Genomic DNA, 21,293 nt, shown 5'->3' with positions numbered 1-21,293 from the left:
GAGGAGGAATAATGGTCTGGGGCTGTTTTTCATGGTTCGGGCTAGGCCCCTTAGTTCCAATGAAAGGAAATCATAGAAAAATGGTTTGTTGAAATCGGTGTGGAAGAACTTGACTGGCCTGCACAGAGCTCTGACCTCAACCCCATCGCTGACTGCGAGCAAGGCCTAATCGCCCAACATCAGTGCCCGACCTCACTAATGCTTTTGTGGCTGAATGGAAGCAAGTCCCCGCAGCAATGTTTTAAAATCTAGTGGAAAGTCTTCCCAGAAGAGTGGAGGCGGTTATAGCAACAAAGGGGGGACCAACTCCATATTAATGCCCATGATTTTGGAATGAGATGTTTGACGAGCAGGTGTCCACATACTTTTGGTCATGTAGGGTATGTGATCATATACAAATGTAAGCAAGGTTTGAAATGATTATGTTTTAGTGAAATGTTATATCTGTTTGGGCGTCTTGTGGTCAATTTGCAGTCTACAAATGATTTGTAATTATGTTCCTGCCCCCTGACCATGCACTCAATACAAAATATTCCCGCGGCTGAATCTAGTTGATGATCCCTGATCTAAAGGTCTCAATCCTATAATACCTTTACCTTTCCTGACATCACCACCCCGAGTTGGCAACAGACAAAAGGAGTGAATTATCCAAATTCTGTGTGTGTGGGGCGGGCGGGCATCATAACAATGACCTCCACTCAATCACGCCATTTGTGCCGTTCTTAATCTGATTACAATACACAGCCAATTAACCAACTGTCTCCACATTACACCCTATCAATACAATCCCCAGTCACTTGGGTTATTCGCACCAGGGTGGTTTAGCATGCGTGTGGGGGGTGTCTACTTCTCAAGTTCAAAGTCACCTGTTGCGCCACAAGGGGGACCCCAAACCCCCCCAAAAACCTTCTTAGAAGCGACAGAGGGTCAGTTGCTTACTTGCTAGCCTAGCAGCCCCCTTACCTCAGCTGTGCGCTCCTTAGCTAGCTGTCACGGGGGGATATCTAGGCTAACGGCTAGTCTTTAGCTGCTACTGCCTGCCTTGCCTAGGGCGACTGTGAAAATCCCTTGTGGGTATAGAGAAGAGCTGAGTTAGGCACTCGCCGCCCCCCCGGCTGGACAGACAGAACAGTCCGCCACCGGCTATTTTTAGGCCCCAAATCCTGTCCCCCTCCACACACACACTTGTGTGCTCACACGCTTGTTCTCAAAAACACACACTCCCCCTTCCTTCATCCCCTCATTCTCCCCGTATAACCTCCGTTTTAATCAATCATTTAAAGAAGGGAGAGAGTGAGACCTAGCTTTCCAGGCAGCTACATACCCTGGCCCGCTCCAACTCCAGCTACCCCTGAGTGCATGTGCAGTGTGTACGACTCTGAGGGAGGTAGAGAGAGAGAGAGAGAGAGAACGAGGGAGGACGAGAGAGAAGGAGAGGGCAGGGAATGTGTGCCAGGGCACCCCAGCCACCCTGCACAAAGAGACTCATTGTAACAGTCCGCTGACTCTTCCCTCTCTCCGTCCTTCCCTTCCTCCCTCTCATATTGCTACATTCCATCTTTCCCCCCGAAACTACCCTCCCCATTCTTCCTCTCCATTCTAAAAAGGGGGGGGGGGTACACTTTGGTTCCCCATGAAAGACAGGCCGGAGGAGGAAGTCCCCGCTGTCACATTGGATGTCCATTTTGTCTTGCGGTTACAGCATTCAACCATCACCGAGCAGAGCATTGACTTGAATGGGAATGTCTGTTCTGGTAACTATATTTTTATGAGCCTGGCCAGCATTGTGGGTAATGGGACCAGTGTATCAGATGCTGTAATGCCACAGGCCACAGGGCATCGTGCACACACACACACACACCAATGCAGAACAACAGCCTTGGGTAAAGCTCCCTGCAATACACCATCATCCTCAGCACACTGCATTTAAAGCACCAGGAACAACATCTCTCTCCAGGTTAACAAAGAGGAAGGTCCTGAGGATGCTAGGCTGCTAAGAGTTTATGGAGACAGAGATACAATACAATAAGGAGCGAGAGGGAAAGATAAAGAAAGAGAGCAAAGGAAAGCGAGGAAGAGTTACCTTGTACAGTAGTGTGTGTGTGCTGTGTAACGTGTGTGTGTGTATAGTGTAACTGTGTGTGTAGGTTTCTCTTACCAGACTGCTGGAACATGACCATGGTGTGTGGCGTGGTGTGGACAGGCAGGGAGCGGGTCCTCTGCACTGAGCTGTGGGTCCGGCTGGGCATGCTATTACTGCCCCCGGGGTTGGCGAACCACAGACCCTGTTGGACAAACAGATAGTCAGACAGACAGCCACAACAGACCGGTAGGCTAGAGAGTCATATCTTTTGGATCACTACAGACTGAGACTCATTCTAGACCATCTAAACTGACACAACAATCCCAATAATAGGTGCAACAAATCCAACCACTAACAGACATTGCTGGGAAAACAGTGGCGGCTCATCCACTAGGGCGTTAGGGGCTGTGCCCCACTTGTGATTGCTCAACCCCCCCCCCCCCAAAAAAAAGATATACAAATAGTGTGGTTAATTCGTGTACATTTTAAAATATATATTGTTCAAAACAAGCTGTTTAGTTACCTACTGCTCTGCAATCAGCAACTATGGCCCGCCAAGTGCTTGGATTGCATTGTCAGCTATTACATTGCTTGCTATTTGGGGGGGGGGGGGACTGCAGCAATGAGATTGCAGGATTTCATCACATGATTTTCACAGCACAAAGTAAATGGATTGTCCTGGGGCATTCATTGGAAGCAAGGGACCTGAACCGGACATCCACATACAGCCGAAGGATAGTGGGATACGTTCGCTAGAACCTTCTTGCGGATCTGGTAGGATAAAAAAAAAAACATGTCTCTCTGCCCAATTTGCAACACTTTTTGGTTTCCCCTGCCATTAGATGCTAGCTGGGACTGAGAGACTGAAAAACAGCTATCTCAAGGCCATCAGACTGTTAAATAGCATTCACTAGCACATTAGAGGCTGCTGCCTATACACATAGTTTAGAAATCACTGGCCACTTTATAAAATGGAACACTAGTCACTTTAATAATGTTTACATGTCTTGCATTACTCATCTCATATGTATATAATGTATTCTATACTATTCTACCGTATCTTAGTCTATGCCTCTCTGACATTGCTCGTCCATATATTTATTTATATATTCTTAATTCCATTGCTTTACTTAGATTTGTGTGTATTGGGTATATGTTGTGAAATTGTTAGATATTACTTGTTAGATATTACTGCACTGTCGGAGCTAGAAACACAAGCATTTCGCTACACCCGCAATAACATCTGCTAAACACGTGTATGTGACCAATAACATTTTATTTGAGCTAGTGGATACTAGCTACTGGCAAGCTAGCATACAGGTAGCTAGCTTTCTAGCTGGCATGCCAAACAAGTCTAACTAAAGTTACTGGCGAACTCATTATGCTTGTGACATTATACTAGCTAGCTATCCCCAGTTAGATTTTTTTAAATCCACTTGTTCTTGTTGCGTTTTCCCTGTGCTTTTGTTAACGATGCTCTCGTGCGCTGGCTGCGCACTGCTCGTTCAAAAAATATAACTTTTGGTCATCAAAACTGAGGCAGTATGTGCAGCAGTGGTTAGTCTGTTTTTACATGCAAAAGTGAAATAGGTGTATTCATACTGTTGTTCAAATGCACAGACAGCTTCATATATCCTCCTAAAGAAGCAACCGGTAATTTAGAAACTTGGGTTAATAATTCTGTCATGCTGCTTTGTTGACAATATGACAATGTCCAGCCAATCAGCGGCCGCCACTGTATGTTAATGACCCTATGACACCATAGTAATATGACATACAGTTCTGCACAATGTTGGCGATAATTGAAATGCCCCCCACCTTGGCACCCAGGGAATTGTAGTTTGAGAACCCTACCTTAGACAAACTACCGAGTGCACATCACTTAATGGTTGTAAAAATGTTCATTTATATTGACAAATCTCTATAATTCTCATACACACACTTGACTCCAGAATGACTTATAGGTGAATGCTACCGCGGTAGTACTAAATGCACAGGAGAGGCAATAACCTGTTGGTAGTATACAGTTTAAATCATGTGCAAAGTACATTTTGGTTCAACACATTTTCCCAAAATCAGTTGAATTGGGACTTTATCACATAACTAAATGCACACCCGGGGGTGGCTTTATAAGTGTGTAAAAACTAGGGAAGGGCACCCCAGAAGTGTTTCCTCTCTAGCCTATAACTACTGAGCCATTATACAGTCAACCTTTTATTTTTCTCTCCCCTCCCCTTTTAGCCTCAAACTACTGACATTCTTGAACCGCCCGGATTCCTCTCTGTAACCTGCCTATTATACATTCAACCTTCTCTTTCTTTCTCTCTCTCTCTCCGTCTCTACTCCTGCTCTCTACACTCTCTCTCCCCTAACCACTCTCTCTCTCCCTCACTCCCTCCACTCCCCCTTTCTCTCTCCCTACTCCCTCCACTCCCTCTCTCTCAGTCTGTCCGTCTCTCTCTCCCCCTTTCCCGGCCCTCCCGTACAGAGGGCCAGGGAAAAACAGGAAATGCCTGTGCACTGTTCTCACTGCCTCTGACTAGCTCATTCGCTCTCCCTCCTCCCTCTCTCTCGGTCGCCCATCCCCCTTCACCACCACCTCCCAAACTATGACTCACCCTCGCTCTCTCCCTCCTCCTCTCCCTAGCTCCTTTCTTTTAATACACTCATCCCAAACCTTTCGATCCTGTCCAAAAAAACGGTCGGACGGAGAGAGTGTGCAAAATGTGGAGGAAGCGGTTTGGAATTTCCTCCCATTGTAAGGATGCCTAGAAAAATGCTGAATGGGAGAGAAGCAGACGTGTGCAAGTGCCAGGTTATCACTGCTGCCGACTGGAGGACTGTTCCACTCAGTAGTGATGTAGGGCCTGTGGAATGCATGTGACCTGCCTATGAGTTCCAGCCGCTTCACCCGACACGTCACTTTTCTGTTGCATTTTCCCCCCTTATGGCTGTGTGTTTCTATGACTGTTTTTACAACTCTGTATTTCAAAAGGGAGGGATCATTCGGGACAGATGCTGAAAGAGGGAATATGTGGCTAGGTTTGGACTTTTTCTCTATGTGGTGGGACGATTCCAGACACTTGATCAAGGAGTGGTTCTCACTCTTTCCTTTCTCCAGTTATTATATTATCCCCCACTGTATATTTAAGCAATAAGGCCCGAGGAGTTGTGGTATATGGCCAATATACCATGGCTAAGGGCTGCTCTTATGCACAACGCAACGCGGAGCACCTGGACACAGCCCTTAGCCATGGTATATTGGCCATATATCACAAACCCCAGAGGTGCCTTATTGCTATTATAAACTGGTTACCAACGTAATTAGAACAGTAAAAATGAATGTTTTGTCATACCCGTGGTATACGGTCTGATATACCATGGCTTTCAGCCAATCAGAATTCAGGACTCAAACCACCCAGTTTATAATGGCATTTATACCACGGGTATGACAAAACATTTATTTTTACTGCTCTAATTATTATAGCTTAAATAAACAGCACCCCGAGACTGAGAAGACAACAATGTTTTAGTTTTTTCATCTAGGGGGCCCTTTGTATCACTACCCACTGTCCACTACTGTAGCGGACCAAATTGACGCTGACAAGGATTGTTTGTCTTTTCATTGAAAGCTAGACTAACTCCGCAATATGAAATCACCTAAGAAATCCACTCAGATCTACATGAATGCCCAAAATTTTGACATGTGCGCTTAATTCAGACATCACACATTGATGTCAATCGGAGACTTGAGCAAATATTTTAGTTGATCACGCCGATGTGGGCAGGGGCTAGATGTACGGGGCAAGGAGAACGTTAGATCGGGGCATCCCCATCTGTCATCCCAGCCTAAAGGGAGACTCCGCAATCTGACATCACCAAATAAAAAAAATCTACATCAATTGCCTAGGCTTGGGGTGGAGGCCAAGTGCCTAGGGACTAGGAGAAGGTTAAAGTCAGAAGTGTCCCCACCTGTCGTCCCTGCTTGAGGCCGGTGGGGGTGCTGCTGGCGCTATGTGGCGTGGGTCCCAGGAGGCCGGCGGTGCCCAGCAGGCCCAGCCTGGCGCCGGGGAGGCTCCGCGAGGGCATCTGGAACTGGCGCAGGCTGCGACGGGCCGACACGCTGCTGCTGCCCCCCACGCAGCCCGCCGTGGGGAGAGAATTGGACTGGCCGAAGCCCCGGCTACTGCTGCTGCTACATGGGGAGAGAGAGATAATGCTTTGATTATCATTTGACCTTTTCCCCCCAATATTTTTTAGACCGTTAGGAATCAAAGGTAAAACCTTTTGTGACAACTGCTAATATAAAATGTAAAAAAAATTAAAATACATTTGATAGATTGATTGAGGAGATAGGCAAGTTGGAGAGGGTGGACCCAGGGAACCCCGGTCTCCGGAGGGGAGTCGTTTATGTGTCAAGAGCCAGGAGTGTTGCCACACTGTAGCTACATTATTTGACCTTTTAAACATTTAGCCGAGGAAGTCATAGAATACAAATTCGTGGTGGTGATAGAGCTTTAGTAATAAAAAGTTACGTTGAAAACATTCTACAATGGCTAGGGAGGCGTGGGTGAGACTGAGAACAGATGGTGTGAAGGAGGAGAGGTTAGGACGTTTCACTCACTTGTGTGTGTGTGTGTGTGTGTGTGTGTAGGGTCAAATCTACCTCCTCTGCACCCGGTAGCCAGTCATGTCCAGGAGGGTCTTCCTGGGGAACGAGCGGAACAGCTTCTGCACCTGTTGTTTCCACGACAACAGTCGCTTCTTCTGCAACTCTGTGAATGCCTGTGGGAGGAGGGGGGAAGGAGGGGTTGCAGGGCCAAAGAGGAGGAGAGAGAATGACTCAGGGTTTTGCAGACAGGAAATAGAGACATGTGCTGTTCTAATGTGTTACATTCACCCATGAGCTAAATAAGGGTCTGAAGAACTGTATAAAGAAAAGTATTGTCAGTTGTGTGTGTGTGTGTGTGTGTGTGTGTGTGTGTGTGTGTGTGTGTGTGTGTCTGTGCATGTATACCTCGTGAAGAAGGCACTTGTCAATGAGCTGCAGGTAGGAGCTGATGTTCTCTTCGTCTGGCCTGGACACCAGGAGCTGTGTGCAAACTGGAGAGGGGGAGAGGGAGAGGGGGAGGGGGAGGGAGAGAGTTAATTTCCCCAAAGCAGGGTGACTTCAATGACACAGAGGGGGTTTGAGCATGGGAAAACGTGGCCCCACTGATTTCCATCTTCCACATTTCTTTTAATATGGCCACTGTTTGCTCAGCACATAACACTCTGACGGTAATGGAGAGGAAGGGAAGTCAAGAAATCAAAAGGCCCCATACTAGAATGTTCCTTATACCACCCTTAAAGGGGCAATTTACTCCAAATGTTTTTTTATTAGTCCCAAAAAGTGTGCATATCAGCATTGACGTTTTCAAAATATATCGCTTTCAGTCTCCTGACGCCCAAAACAAAGTAAACGCAAAAAGCCTTATAATGTTGTGTTTTGCATAATCAGACTTTTCCAGGAAGTAAACACAGGCTTTCTATCAGGCTAGCTCTGATGCTCTAATGTACAAAATAATGATATTTTGAGACCATATCGATGATGGACTGGTGAGCAATATATGAAAACAGTTTTCCGATTTAAAAACCCCTTTAATATTGACCACATTGTGATCCCAGGTGTTTGGTTTCTTTCAGTGCAGTCTCTCAGCAGCACCTACATCAAATGTGTTGTGCGTATGACAACGTTACGACAACTTCACTTCCCAACCTATGGGACTAGATCCTCTGTACCTTTGCCCATGACGCGGGTGAACTGGCCGGGGATGTCCCCCTCAGCGATTAGGGTGGTCCCTGTCTCCCCCTCCCCTCCTCCCGGGGCGAGGTGGGAGCCCGGGGCGGCGCTGCACTTCCCCTCTGGGCTCAACAGGGGTCTCTGTGTGGTCGAGGAGGGCGAGCTGGGGGACGACTCATCGCTGGCCACCGCCTTGATGGGCGTCAGGATCATCTGGTGGAGCTCGGTGAGAGGGGCGCGCAGGTTACCCCCCTCCAACACATCCTGGGAGAGAGAAGCAGAGAGGGAGAGAGAGAACGTGAAGGGGAAAAAGAACACAAGAAAGTGATAGAAAGAGAGAGAAAAAGAAGGGGCAGGACAAAGTGAAAGTTAAGAGAGAGTGACGAAAGAGAGAGAATAAAGGAATGGAGAGGAGAGAGAAGGTCACAAAGATGAGGGAAAATAGAGGAGTGAGAAGAAAGGAGAAAGTAGGTATAGCAGGGAGAAAGGAAAAACAAAAAAATATGCATGATCAATATGAAGGTGTTTCTTTAACATCAAAGACAGAAATGATGACATGTCAGCGACTTGTACGCGGGGAGGCCTGGAGATGCTAAATGTATTTATGTTAATTAACGGTAAATTACCGTGAGACAGGCAGTCTTTTGCATGACAATAACCGGCTGACAATATGTAATGACCGCCACAGCCCTATATGATACCAAACAGTTCCGGACCGTTACAGTAAGGGATGCAAATATGCATAGTCCTATTCACAGGAGAATCATTCTAGAAGTCTCCATCAGAGTCCTCTCTACACCAGCAGCTGTCAGGTGGGCGGCGGGATATTTCCGTCATGAAAGGTAGGAGACGCTCACCAGCCATTTGATGACGAGGGAAAATAAAGTTATTCCAAAATAATGTTTCGCTCCTGTCCTGTCTGCCTCTCAAAGCGAAAGGAGAGCTTCCAAGGGCCCTCACTTGGACCTCTTCCTAGTATTGTTTTCACCAGTCTTTTTGTGACAATTCACTCAATCTAATAAATTGACAGCTTGCACCACTGACCTTCTCTAGGCAGCGCAGCATGTTCTGACGCTCCTTCAGTTTCTGAATGCTGATGACTATCTTGTGCCTTGCCCCTTTGGTGACATTCTGCAGAAGAAAAACATAATTTCACCCTTTCAACATTCCTTCATCACACACACACACCAACGACAAGTTAAATACACAGTGAAAAGGGTCATAATTAATCAAAGTGTTCTACTGAAAATGTCTTTACTTAAAGCCTGTGGTTATAATGCTTTATAACTTGTTATAAGCATGAATGAGCCGTTATAATGTCTTATTGTAATGCTTAAAATACCGGTTCATGTCTATCAGCTCTTTTATGAAGACAACTTTGTGGGAAAAGTACAGTACTAAAAACTGAAGGCAATGACTTCCAATGCCCTAACATTTGCTGTTACGTTCCTAGTATGTTTACCTTAGGTATTCCCATAGTTAGAAGAAGCCATCTATGCTATGCTACTGACCTGTGATTCCAGCTGCTGTTCGGTCAGTGACATCATCTCGTCATACGTCATGGTGGAGAAGAGTGCCGCATATTTGTGGAGACGGAGGCTTTTCAGCCAGGCTGGCACATCTGTAGACACACACACACGCATACACGTAAGTCAGGGAGTCAGTGTAATGGCACTGACATAAGACATCACAGATGGGGTAATGTCCTCCTTTCTACTATTCCCTCTCACCATTAAAACTCGCTTAGTGTCTCAGGCGGTGTCCCAAATGGTACCCTATTCCCTATTAAATACACTACTTTTGACCAGGGCCCATAGAGCTCTGGTCAAAAGTAGTGCACTATATAGGGTTAAGGTGCCATTTGGGATGCATTCTTATCCCTTCAACTCTAACCTTTCCTGTCAAAGCTGTGTTGTAAAACACTGATACAAGAGACCACCTCATATGTTGGTCGCTAGCTAAGGAGATTTGGTTCTATGACCATTAGTTGACTGGAAGCGTAAAAAGGATAATTCTATCGCTTGCTATGGTTGTTGTGTGGTGAGAGTGAAAATGTCAATTAACTTAGCAGTCTTTCACATTACTGCTTTAATCATGTTTCATTGCCACTTCATAATGTATTGGTAACATTGTATTTTAACAGTGTACTTCACACCTGGATGCAAACAACGGTCTCTAAACAAAGCCTAAAATGGCCTTATTTCAAAATCTTTGACCCTAAGCAAAGACTTACAAATCTAGAAACTGCCACTGTTAGCAGGTTGGACTGTTCAGGACCCGTATTCACAAAGTGTCTCAGAGTAGAAGTGCTGATATAGAATCAGTTTAGCCTTTTATATCGTAATGAATAAGAGTATACGGACAGGACGGACCTGATCCTTGATCAGCACTCCTACCCTGAGACACTTTTGGAATATAGGCCCAGATGACGTAATGCTTAGGAGAATTAATGTTTATATTGTTAATGCTTAGCAATGCTTAGTAATCTGTATTCAAAGAACTCTGGTGGGAGTTGACTGTAAATATACTGCCAGTTTTTGTTAACTTTCCCCCCAACAACACAAACAGCCGAGTTCTCACTCTTCCTGTAGATGGGTAAGTTCAGGGTCGTGTTCATTAGGCACCCAATGGAAGAAAATGGACTGAAACACAGAGGGACTACCTGGACTTTGAAACGCTAATTTTCTATTTCAGTTGCAAAACGTTTTCAAACGTTGTGTGCCCTAATGAACATGACACAGAAGACGACTTGGACGCTATGTCAGTTAGATAATTTTGCTTATCAGAGGTGGATGTGGTGCCAAGAAGCTTCACTGTACTATATGCAGACAGGGATTGTTCCAATTTGAATGTCAGTCTGGATAAGGGGCATTTTCTGAACAAATATGTGTCAATGGAAGTGAGGGTCAAGTAGTGTTTCCCCTACCATTGTAAAGCTGGGGCAGGCCCCCCTGCCCAACTCTGTTGGTCCCCAGAGGGCCTGGATGTTGCTTTGGGGGCCTTTGCGCCACGCCTGGACAATAATCTAGGGGAAAGACTGGGGTAAAGAAGTGGGGAAACTTGTGAAAATGCTTCAGACGGCATCAACTATAAAGCCACCGATTGGTGTTAACTGATCAGGTCACACACACCATTTACGGAGTGATCTGAATTCATTCATCTTGAATTTGTATTCATCAATTGAATCAACTTGTGCAATGCAAAGTAAAAAAAAATTGAATTCAAATTCAATTTATGAATACAAATTCAAAATGATTAAATTCAGATAACATTTCTGTTGGCACTAAAATCACCCCAAACACCTTTTTGCACACACACTTTTCTCAAAACCAAATAACTGCACAATTCACACAACTATCCCAATGAAAAACCAACGTCGGCTTAAAACGAGAGGTAAGAAGGCTATCTGATCACTCAACCAAAACCATCATTTTCATGATGTCCCATATATTTGGCTAAAAGGTTATATGGTGTATAGGAACCAGATGGCACTGTATCTCTGTGTCATGTCCTGAGACTGAGCATGAGACAGGGTGTAAAAGAAAGCCACCCCTGAAAGACGACATCAGAGACTGATAGGAGCATGTTTGCTCCTGTCCTGGCATGTTTTCTCCTGTCCTGTCTGTGCCCCACCGTTGCTACTGTGGTCAAGCCTTATTCGAGCCCTTAAAATGAGCGGCGGTGGTGCATAACTTAAAATACCATGCGACAGGTGTCTTGTTTCCTGTTGCCCCATTCACTCAAATACGTGCACAAACAAGACATCAGAGATAGGTCTACTAAGTGCTGAAACCACAGAATGTGACATTTTGAACTATGAATGAATAAATAAATAAATATATACACAGTGGGGAAAAAAGTATTTAGTCAGCCACCAATTGTGCAAGTTCTCCCACTTAAAAAGATGAGAGAGGCCTGTCATTTTCATCATAGGTACACGTCAACTATGACAGACAAAATGAGGAAAAAAAATCCAGAAAATCACATTGTAGGATTTTTAATGAATTTATTTGCAAATTATGGTGGAAAATAAGTATTTGGTCAATAACAAAAGTTTCTCAATACTTTGTTATATACCCTTTGTTGGCAATGACAAAGTTCAAACATTTTCTGTAAGTCTTCACAAGGTTTTCACACACTGTTGCTGGTATTTTGGCCCATTCCTCCATGCAGATCTCCTCTAGAGCAGTGATGTTTTGGGGCTGTCGCTGGGCAACACAGACTTTCAACTCCTTCCAAAGATGTTCTATGGGGTTGAGATCTGGAGACTGGCTAGGCCACTCCAGGACCTTGAAATGCTTCTTACGAAGCCACTCCTTCGTTGCCCGGGCGGTGTGTTTGGGATCATTGTCATGCTGAAAGACCCAGCCACGTTTCATCTTCAATGCCCTTGCTGATGGAAGGAGATTTTCACTCAAAATCTCACTATACATGGCCCCATTCATTCTTTCCTTTACACGGATCAGTCGTCCTGGTCCCTTTGCAGAAAAACAGCCCCAAAGCATGATGTTTCCACCCCCATGCTTCACAGTAGGTATGGTGTTCTTTGGATGCAACTCAGCATTCTTTGTCCTCCAAACACGACTGAGTTGAGTTTTTACCAAAAAGTTATATTTTGGTTTCATCTGACCATATGACATTCTCCCAATCCTCTTCTGGATCATCCAAATGCACTCTAGCAAACTTCAGACGGGCCTGGACATGTACTGGCTTAAGCAGGGGGACACGTCTAGCACTGCAGGATTTGAGTCCCTGGCGGCGTAGTGTGTTACTGATGGTAGGCTTTGGTACTTTGGTCCCAGCTCTCTGCAGGTCATTCACTAGGTCCCCCGTGTGGTTCTGGGATTTTGCTCACCGTTCTTGTGATCATTTTGACTCCCACGGGGTGAGATCTTGCGTGGAGCCCCAGATTGAGGGAGATTATCAGTGGTCTTGTATGTCTTCCATTTCCTAATAATTGCTCCCACAGTTGATTTCTTCAAACCAAGCTGCTTACCTATAGCAGATTCAGTCTTCCCAGCCTGGTGCAGGTCTACAATTTTGTTTCTGGTGTCCTTTGACAGCTCTTTGGTCTTGGCCATAGTGGAGTTTGGAGTGTGACTGTTTGAGGTTGTGGACAGGTGTCTTTTATACTGATAACAAGTTCAAACAGGTACCATTAATACAGGTAACGAGTGGAGGACAGAGGAGCCTCTTAAAGAAGAAGTTACAGGTCTGTGAGAGCCAGAAATCTTGCTTGTTTGTAGGTGACCAAATACTTATTTTCCACCATAATTTGCAAATAAATTCATAAAAAATCCTACAATGTGATTTTATGGATTTATTTTCCTCAATTTGTCTGTCATAGTTGACGTGTACCTATGATGAAAATTACAGGCCTCTCTCATCTTTTTAAGTGGGAGAACTTGCACAATTGGTGGCTGACTAAATACTTTTTTTCCCCACTGTATATACACACACACACACACACACACACACACACACACATATATACATACATACATACGCTCATCCACAAATCACCATAGATGTGACCAATGTGTTGCTATTCTGTAGGCTACATTCAGTATTATGTGACAACAGATGGGATGTTCATTTCTAAGAAGCTGGGGGAGGGGGTGGCTTGTGAACACCTGGAAGGGGGGGGGGGCAACCAAACCAACCAAATCAACAATTGTACCAGCAGTTACCAGGGGTCATAAATTTTTTTAACACAAAAAAAGCACAAAAAACAGGCCAAACAAGACAGGTCGCTTCACCCTGCGAGAAACCACACGTCTCCCTCCTCTCTCTTCCTTTCTGGGAAATAGTCCCCCTCACACCAAACACATGGTTGGAGAAGAGTTTCTAGAAAACATTATGGGAGAATCTCAATTGCATACTCCACGCGTCCGCTCTCCTCGCCTCTTTATCAAAATGTATATTGTAGTGAACTGGTCATTGATTTTTTATTTTATTAAAAAACTTCAAATATCAGTTGCAATGTCAGTCCATCATTGTCAGTTGGAAGAGAGCTTTTGTCCTGGTCTGAGGAGGTTATTGTTGAAGAGGCATTATAGGGAGATTCTCTCTTGCATACTCCTCGTGTCCTCTCTCCTAGCCTCTTTCTCAAAACCCATTGGAGGAAAAGGTCAGAGTGGAGGGACCTTTGGCTTTCTCATCCAATGGGTTTTGAGAAGGAGGCGAGGAGAGGGGACACAAGGAGTATGCAATTGAGAGTCTCCCTAAGATACCTCTTCAACAATAACCTCCTCAGACCAGGACAAAGGCTCTGTTCCAACTGACATTGATGGACTGACATGGCAACTGATATTTAGAAGTTTTTAAAAATTTTAATCAATGACCAGATCACTACAATACAAATCTAACTGCCAAATGCTGTTGGGGGGTAGCATTGGTCACCTCAAAACAAACAATCGATGAGGGACATCCTGAAGTGAACACCCTCCACCCCCCATGGCTGCCTCCTCCATGCTACTCTGTCCACTGCGCCTAAGCTACGCATGAGAGCGGTGGAGTACTGAACTCACCCCTCATGCCGCTGCCCTCCTCGTGGAATGTGCTGCTGCGGTGCATGCCTCCTACACAGCAACCTCCATCCTCCAGGTGCTCGCTGCCGCCGCTGCCCGACGACGCTACGCTGCTCTGGGGGGAGAGGGGAGCGTGGTGAGGGTCAGTGGGGGCCAGCCCCAGCCCTCCTCCTCCTCCTCCTTTTCCTCTTCCCCGGGGCCCGCGCAGGTCCTCCTGGGAGAGCCAACCGTGACCCAGACCCAGGCCCAGGGCTTGGCCGCCCGACGAGGAGGAGGAACTGGCCAAGGAGCTGCCGCTCATCGGGGGGGTGAGGGACACCGAGCGCTTCAGGGGACTGTGCTGCCCGCCGCCACCGCCGGACAGGACTGCAAGACACACACAAGAGACAGGGGGAGGGGAGGCCCAGACAGTTAGAAAGGGGCTCAGTTCAGCTGTCTGTCTACTAGGATCATACTACGACAACACACTCTGTTAGCTAGAGAACTAGTAGGGACATACGGACAGATGGGCATGGTGAGGCCCAGACCAGACCAGACATGAGCCTTAGCCTCCCACTCAACTTTGATACTGCAACCAATTTATTGATTACAACAGCCATTCACAATACACGGTTCCCCAGCCAGAAGCCTCTGTCTGCACCAGAGGGAAGTAGGCTAGTGGTGATGGCGCTCTAGTGAGAGGTGAAAGCAGCTTTTTCAGTCAGAGAATCAGGATTATGGAACACCCTGTCAACCAGTGTGAGAGAGTGCAGCACCTTTGCTAGCTTCAAGGCAAACCTGAAAAAGTAGCTGAAGGCAAACCAGTCATGTGAACATTAAGACATTCCGACTCTTAAGATGGCAGATACTGTAGGACCAAGGGACATTTAAACACTGATGTAATATCATTATATTGTCTATTGTTGTACATACAGAACCAGTCAAAGGTTTGGACACACCTACTCATTCAAGGGTTTTTCTTAATTTTTACAATTTTCTACATTGTAGAATAATAGTGATGATATAAAACTGTGATAACACATGGAATCATGTAGTAACCAAAAAAGTATTAAACACATCAACATATATTTTATATTTTATATTTGAGATTCTTCAAAGTAGCCACCCTTTGCCTTAATGACAGTTTTGAACATTGTTGGCATTATCTCAACCAGCTTCATGAGGTAGTCACCTGGAATGCATTTCAATTAACAGGTGTGCCATGTTAAAAGTTAATTTGTGGAATTTCTTTCCTTCTTAATGCATTTGAGCCAGTCAGTTGTGTTGTGACAAGGTAGGGGTGGTATACAGATGATAGCCCTATTTGGTAAAAGACCAAGTCCATATTATGGCAAGAACAGCTCAAATAAGCAAAGAGAAACGACAGTCCATCATTACTTTAAGACATGAAGGTCAGTAAATCTGGAAAATGTCAAGAACTTCAAGCGCAGTCGCTAAAACCATCGAACGCTATGATGAAACTGGCTCTCATGAGGAACGCAACAGGAAAGGAAGACCAAGAGTTACCTCTGCTGCAGAGGATAAGTTCATTCGAGTTAACTGCACCTCAGATTGCAGCCCAAATAAATGCTTCACAGAGTTCAAGTAACAGACACATCTCAACATCAACTGTTCAGAGGAGACTGCGTGAATCAGGCCTTCATGGTGAAATTGCTGCAAAGAAACCACTACTAAAGGACATCAATAAAAAGAAGAGATTTGCTTGGGCCAAGAAACACGAGCAATGGACATTAGACCGGTGGAAATCTGTCCAAATTTTAGATTTATGGTTCCAACCGCTTTTTCTTTGTGAGACGCAAAGTAGGTGAACGGATGATCTCCATATGTGTATTTCCCAACGTAAAGCATGGAGGAGGAGGTGTGATGGTGTGGGGGTGCTTTGCTAGTGACACTGTCTGTGATTTATTTAGAATTCAAGGCACACTTAACCAGCATGGCTACCACAGCATTCTGCAGCGATACGTCATCCCATCTGGTTTGGGTTTAGTAGAACTATCATTTGTTTTTCAACAGGACAATGACCCAACACACCTCCGCTGTGTAAGGGCTATTTTACCAAGAAGGAGAGTGGAGTGCTGCATCAGATGATCTGGTCTCCATAATCCCCCGACCTCAACCTAATTGAGATGGTTTGGGATGAGTCAGACTGCAGAGTGAAGGAAAAGCAGCCAACAAGTGCTCAGCATAAGTGGGAAGTCCTTCAACACTGTTGGAAAAGCATTCCAGGTGAAGCTGGTTGAGAGAATGCCAAGAGAGTGCAAAGCTGTCATCAAGGCAAAGGGTGGCTATTTGAAGAATCTCAAATATAAAATATAATTTGGATTTGTTTAACACATTTTTGGTTACTACATGATTCCATGTGTGTTATTTCATAGTTTTGATGTCTTCACTATTATTCTACAATGTAGAAAATAGTAAAAAAAATAAAGAAAAACCCTTGAATGAGTAGGTGTTTAAAACTTTTGACTGGTAGTGAGAGTGAGTGAGTGAGAGAGAGACATTAGATAGATAGGAATATATATACATTATACATACACAAAAACATGACACCCCTTCAAATTAGTGGATTCGGCAATTTCAGCCACACCGTTCCTGACAGGTGTATAAAATCGAGCACACAGCCATGCAATCTCCATAGACAAACATTGGCAGTAGAATGGCCTTACTTAAGGATGCCACCATCAAATTTCTGCCCTGCTAGAGCTGCCCCGTTCAACTGTAAGTGCTGTTATTGTGAAGTGGAAACGTCTAGGAGCAACAATGGCTCAGCCGCGAAGTAGTAGGCCACACAAGCTCACAGAACAGGACCGGCGAGTGTTCAAGCACGTAGCGGGTAAAAATCGCCTGTCCTAGGTTGCAACACCCACTACCGAGTTCCAAACTGCCTCTGGAAGCAACGTCAGCACAAGAACTGTTCGTCGGGACCTTCATGAAATGGGTTTCCATGGCCGAGCATCCGCACACCAGCCTAAGATCACCATGCGCAATGCCAAGCGTCTAGCGAGCGAGAGAGAGACATTTTCCCCTCCCTTTACACCTACACAACTTTCTTTGGACCCCTGCGGAAGCTTACATGGTGTCACAGAACCTTCCAGGTGAAGCTAGAGTAGACTGAGTGGGCACGCTGGCTTAGAAGGCAAACAAAATAAGATGTACAGGAGAGCGCTTTATGTGCCCACTTCCCGGCCAGTGTGTGTGTGCGCGTGTGCCGACCTCCAGTCTCTTTATCCCCCTATATGCGGCACCACTAACTGTGTTGGCCTGGCTATGTATAGGACTTCACGGGCTGGTTTAAAATAGGTGCCCAGCTAACATTACAAGCTCCAGTCCCTAAATATTTGCCATTTTCCTTAAATACAGACTCTCCACAAAGGCTACCTTACATGGGTAAGGGATGGGTGCCTGGGATGGGGCTAGGGAGGTACTGTGGGGTGTGTGGTGGGGTAAAAGACTGGGTGAGGACTGGGTAGAACAAAAGGTGAGGACAACAGTTCACCTGACAAGACTGAATACAAACATTACTCTGTTGATTTTATGTGCATTTTACATTTACTGTACGAATTTGTTGATAACAATATCTGAAAATACTCTGGATACCATAATGAGAATATTCCTGTAAAATGTGACTAGTTTCAGGAAACTAGGCATATGTCGCACGTCACTACTTCACAGGAGAGGCATTTGAACACGTTTTTGAATGTGTTTTTGGGCATAAATGCCTTCTGGAACGTGAACTTTCATGTGCCTTAATAACAAACTTGTATGCCATCTGTAAATACGAATACAATTGTTAAATTACAAACCTAGTTGGTTTAGCCACAGAAAAAGTCAGGAACCTTCCCGCTAACCATGATTGGCTGAAATAATGGATGGGCTGGACATGCAGAGATATGAGTTCGGATTGGTCTGCCATGAAGCATACTTCGGTCTATAACATGAGCTGCTCAGTATGTGTAGATTATCCTTTCTACTGCAGCTTTTTTAAAAGATATCATGAAGACCTCCAATGAAGAAGTTGACTGAAATCACTGGAATGCCTGGTGGAAGCAGAGTATGATAGCTAAGGCGATGGAGAAAATTGCAAATATGCGGAGGGAGTCGAAAAGAGAAAATACAAAAGGCTGTTGTATAAAACACCTGTCTCCGGATTACATCTTCAAACTAAGGGCAACCATGGCATCCGTGACAGAGCGGGAGAAGCGTTCATCCATGTAGATGGATAAGAGAGTCTAGCTAGCTACATTTTCAGATATGACATGTTTCAAATTTTCACAGAAAGTCGTTTTCATTGCAAGTTAAAGCGTACTGTTAGCTAGCCAGCTGACGTTAGCTGGCTGGCTGGCTGGCTGGCTGGCTTGCTAGCTAACGTTACGTGTATGATCTGCGTAGTAATATTATTTGTAATCTCAGAAAGCGATTTGCATTGCTAGTTATAGCCTAATGTTAGCTAGCTAGCTAACATTGAACCTAGTTGGTTAACCTGAGTTATCTGCAGATTCATGCATGGTAGTAACGTTATGAGTTGGGATTATGGTTAATTGTTTAGCTAGCTAGCTTTATTTTGTATAGTGTGTGTTTACCAGACAGTAATGTGAAGAACATGATCTGCACCAAAGTCAAATTAGGATATAACGTTAGGCCAACGAGACAGAGAACAAGTTCTAACATTCCCAGGTGAAATAAAAGCAGGGCATTCTGTCACACTCACAACTGTAAGCTATTTTTTGTAATTAGCTTGCCATTAACTTGTAAATAATGATCTTGTTGTGAGAGTCAGTGCAAATAGTCAGGGTAGCCATTTGATTAAGTGTTCAGCAATCTTATGGCTTGGGGGTAGAAGCTGGTCATGGCTAGGGCTGTGGCGGTCACGAAATTTTGCCAGCCGGTAATTGTCAAGCAAATAACTGTCGGTCTCACGGTAATTGACCGTTAATTAACATAAACACATTTAGCATCTCCTGGCTTCCACACATAGCCTACACGCCACTGATGCAGACCTTTTTGAACATCTACATTTTAAAAAGCCTAATAAATCTAAAGAAGCATGATATCAAGAAAATGTAGCCTATTTCAGAAGAACAGAATAGCATACTCTGAGTTGTCCTGATGTTAGGTCCTGATCTGGCTATGCCAAATGGCTGTGGGCTACACTAGTTCATTTAGCAGACAAGATTTGCTTAGAATTCCGTGGCATTATTTTATAGTATGAAGAATACAATTGAACAAAGCTGAATAAAATAGGAAGGACATTTTCTCCAAACGATTTGAGGAAGTGCGCACATGTGGCTATCCTGTGTTGAGCGGTTAAAAATAAATAGGCATTCCTATATGCTTAATTTAGAGTTATTAATTTAACTTTAGTTGTTCTACAAATGTTGGGCTTTATGTTTTAATTTTTAATACGTTGTAAGGCTGCATGATGCGACTACTGATGATTTGAAAAAAGTCGCTTGAAAGGCATGTGCTCTGCTTAGTTTTTTTTACGCAGGCTGTACACACTACATCAGTCACTCATTCACAATTTGACAAGCCCTTGATAATGCCCAAGATTTCACACCGGCATCCCCTTTGTGTGGCCGTAATGCACCCTAAAATAAACCATGCCTTTTGCGGCCAGTGGCTGTTGTGCCCTTCTCCCTGAGTGCTGCGCACTCCATCACGTGATTGGATCTTTCTCACAGGCTACAAGTAAAAACCTTTTTTACGCAACAGATCAGAACATTTAGCTTAAAATGTTGATAAACCTGTGAGGCGCCTGTTTCTCAACTAGACACTAATGTATTTGTCCTCTTGCTCAGTTGTGCACCGGGGCCTCCCACTCCTCTTTCTATTCTGGTTAGAGCCAGAGGTTTGCACTGTTCTGTGAAGGGAGTAGTACACAGCGTTGTACGAGATCTTCAGTTTCTTGGCAATTTCTCGCATGGAATAGCCTTAATTTCTCAGAACAAGAATAGACTGACGAGTTTCAGAAGAAAGTTATTTGTTTCTGGCCATTTTGATCCTGTAATCGAACCCACAATTGCTGATGCTCCAGATACTCAACTAGTCTCAAGAAGGCCAGTTTTATTGCTTTTTTAATCAGCACAACAGTTTCAGCTGTGCTAACATCATTGCAAAAGGGTTTTCTAATGATCAATTAGCCTTTTAAAATGATACACTTGGATTAGCAAACACAATGTGCCATTGGAACACAGGACTGATGGTTGCTGATAATGGGCCTCTGTACGCATATGTAGATATTCCATTAAAAATCAGCCGTTTCCAGCTACAATAGCCATTTACAACATTAACAATGTCTACACTGTATTACGGATCAATTTGATGTTATTTTAATGTACAAAAAAATTGATTTTCTTTCGAAAACAAGGACATTTCTAAGTGACCCCAAACTTTTGAACGGTAGCGTATGTACAAAATGTTATGACTGTAGCTCAAACGGGACAGGATATATACAGTGAGGGAAAAAAGTATTTGATCCCCTGCTGATTTTGTAAGTTTGCCCACTGACAAAGACATGATCAGTCTATAACTTTAATGGTAGGTTTATTTGAAGAGTGAGAGACAGAATAACAGTAAAAAAATCCAGAAAAACATATGTCAAAAATGTTATAAATTGATTTGCATTTTAATGAGGGAAATAAGTATTTGACCCCTCTGCAAAACATGATTTAGTACTTGGTGGCAAAACCCTTGTTGGCAATCACAGAGGTCAGACGTTTCTTGTAGTTGGCCACCAGGTTTGCACACATCTCAGGAGGGATTTTGTTCCACTCCTCTTTGCAGATCTTCTCCAAGTCTTTAAGTTTTCGAGGCTGACGTTTGGCAACTCGAACCTTCAGCTCCCTCCACAGATTTTCTATGGGATTAAGGTCTGGAGACTGGCTAGGCCACTCCAGGA

General features: G+C 44.5%; 1 protein-coding gene across 4 annotated transcripts in view; it reads right to left on the bottom strand.

Moving 5' to 3' along the window:
- LOC121545175 (protein Smaug homolog 1) overlaps positions 1 to 21,293 on the bottom strand; it is a 69,164-nt gene that overhangs the window by 8,943 nt on the left and 38,928 nt on the right. For 2 of the 4 annotated variants that reach the window (XM_041855628.2, XM_041855629.2), the window contains exons 4-12: positions 14,396 to 14,761; positions 10,792 to 10,902; positions 9,377 to 9,486; positions 8,910 to 8,996; positions 7,865 to 8,129; positions 7,101 to 7,186; positions 6,750 to 6,868; positions 6,056 to 6,278; positions 2,159 to 2,285 (exon numbers count right to left, since the gene is read on the bottom strand). In XM_041855628.2, the coding sequence (XP_041711562.1) occupies positions 2,159 to 2,285; positions 6,056 to 6,278; positions 6,750 to 6,868; positions 7,101 to 7,186; positions 7,865 to 8,129; positions 8,910 to 8,996; positions 9,377 to 9,486; positions 10,792 to 10,902; positions 14,396 to 14,761 (1,494 nt within the window). The remainder of the gene's footprint in view (positions 1 to 2,158; positions 2,286 to 6,055; positions 6,279 to 6,749; positions 6,869 to 7,100; positions 7,187 to 7,864; positions 8,130 to 8,909; positions 8,997 to 9,376; positions 9,487 to 10,791; positions 10,903 to 14,395; positions 14,762 to 21,293) is intronic. The other 2 variants (XM_041855630.2, XM_041855631.2) reach the window with 2 other exon arrangements.

The sequence above is a fragment of the Coregonus clupeaformis genome, chromosome 29, assembly GCF_020615455.1.
Source record: "Coregonus clupeaformis isolate EN_2021a chromosome 29, ASM2061545v1, whole genome shotgun sequence".
NCBI lineage: Eukaryota > Metazoa > Chordata > Actinopteri > Salmoniformes > Salmonidae > Coregonus > Coregonus clupeaformis.
This window is presented reverse-complemented; position numbering and strand designations above follow the sequence as displayed.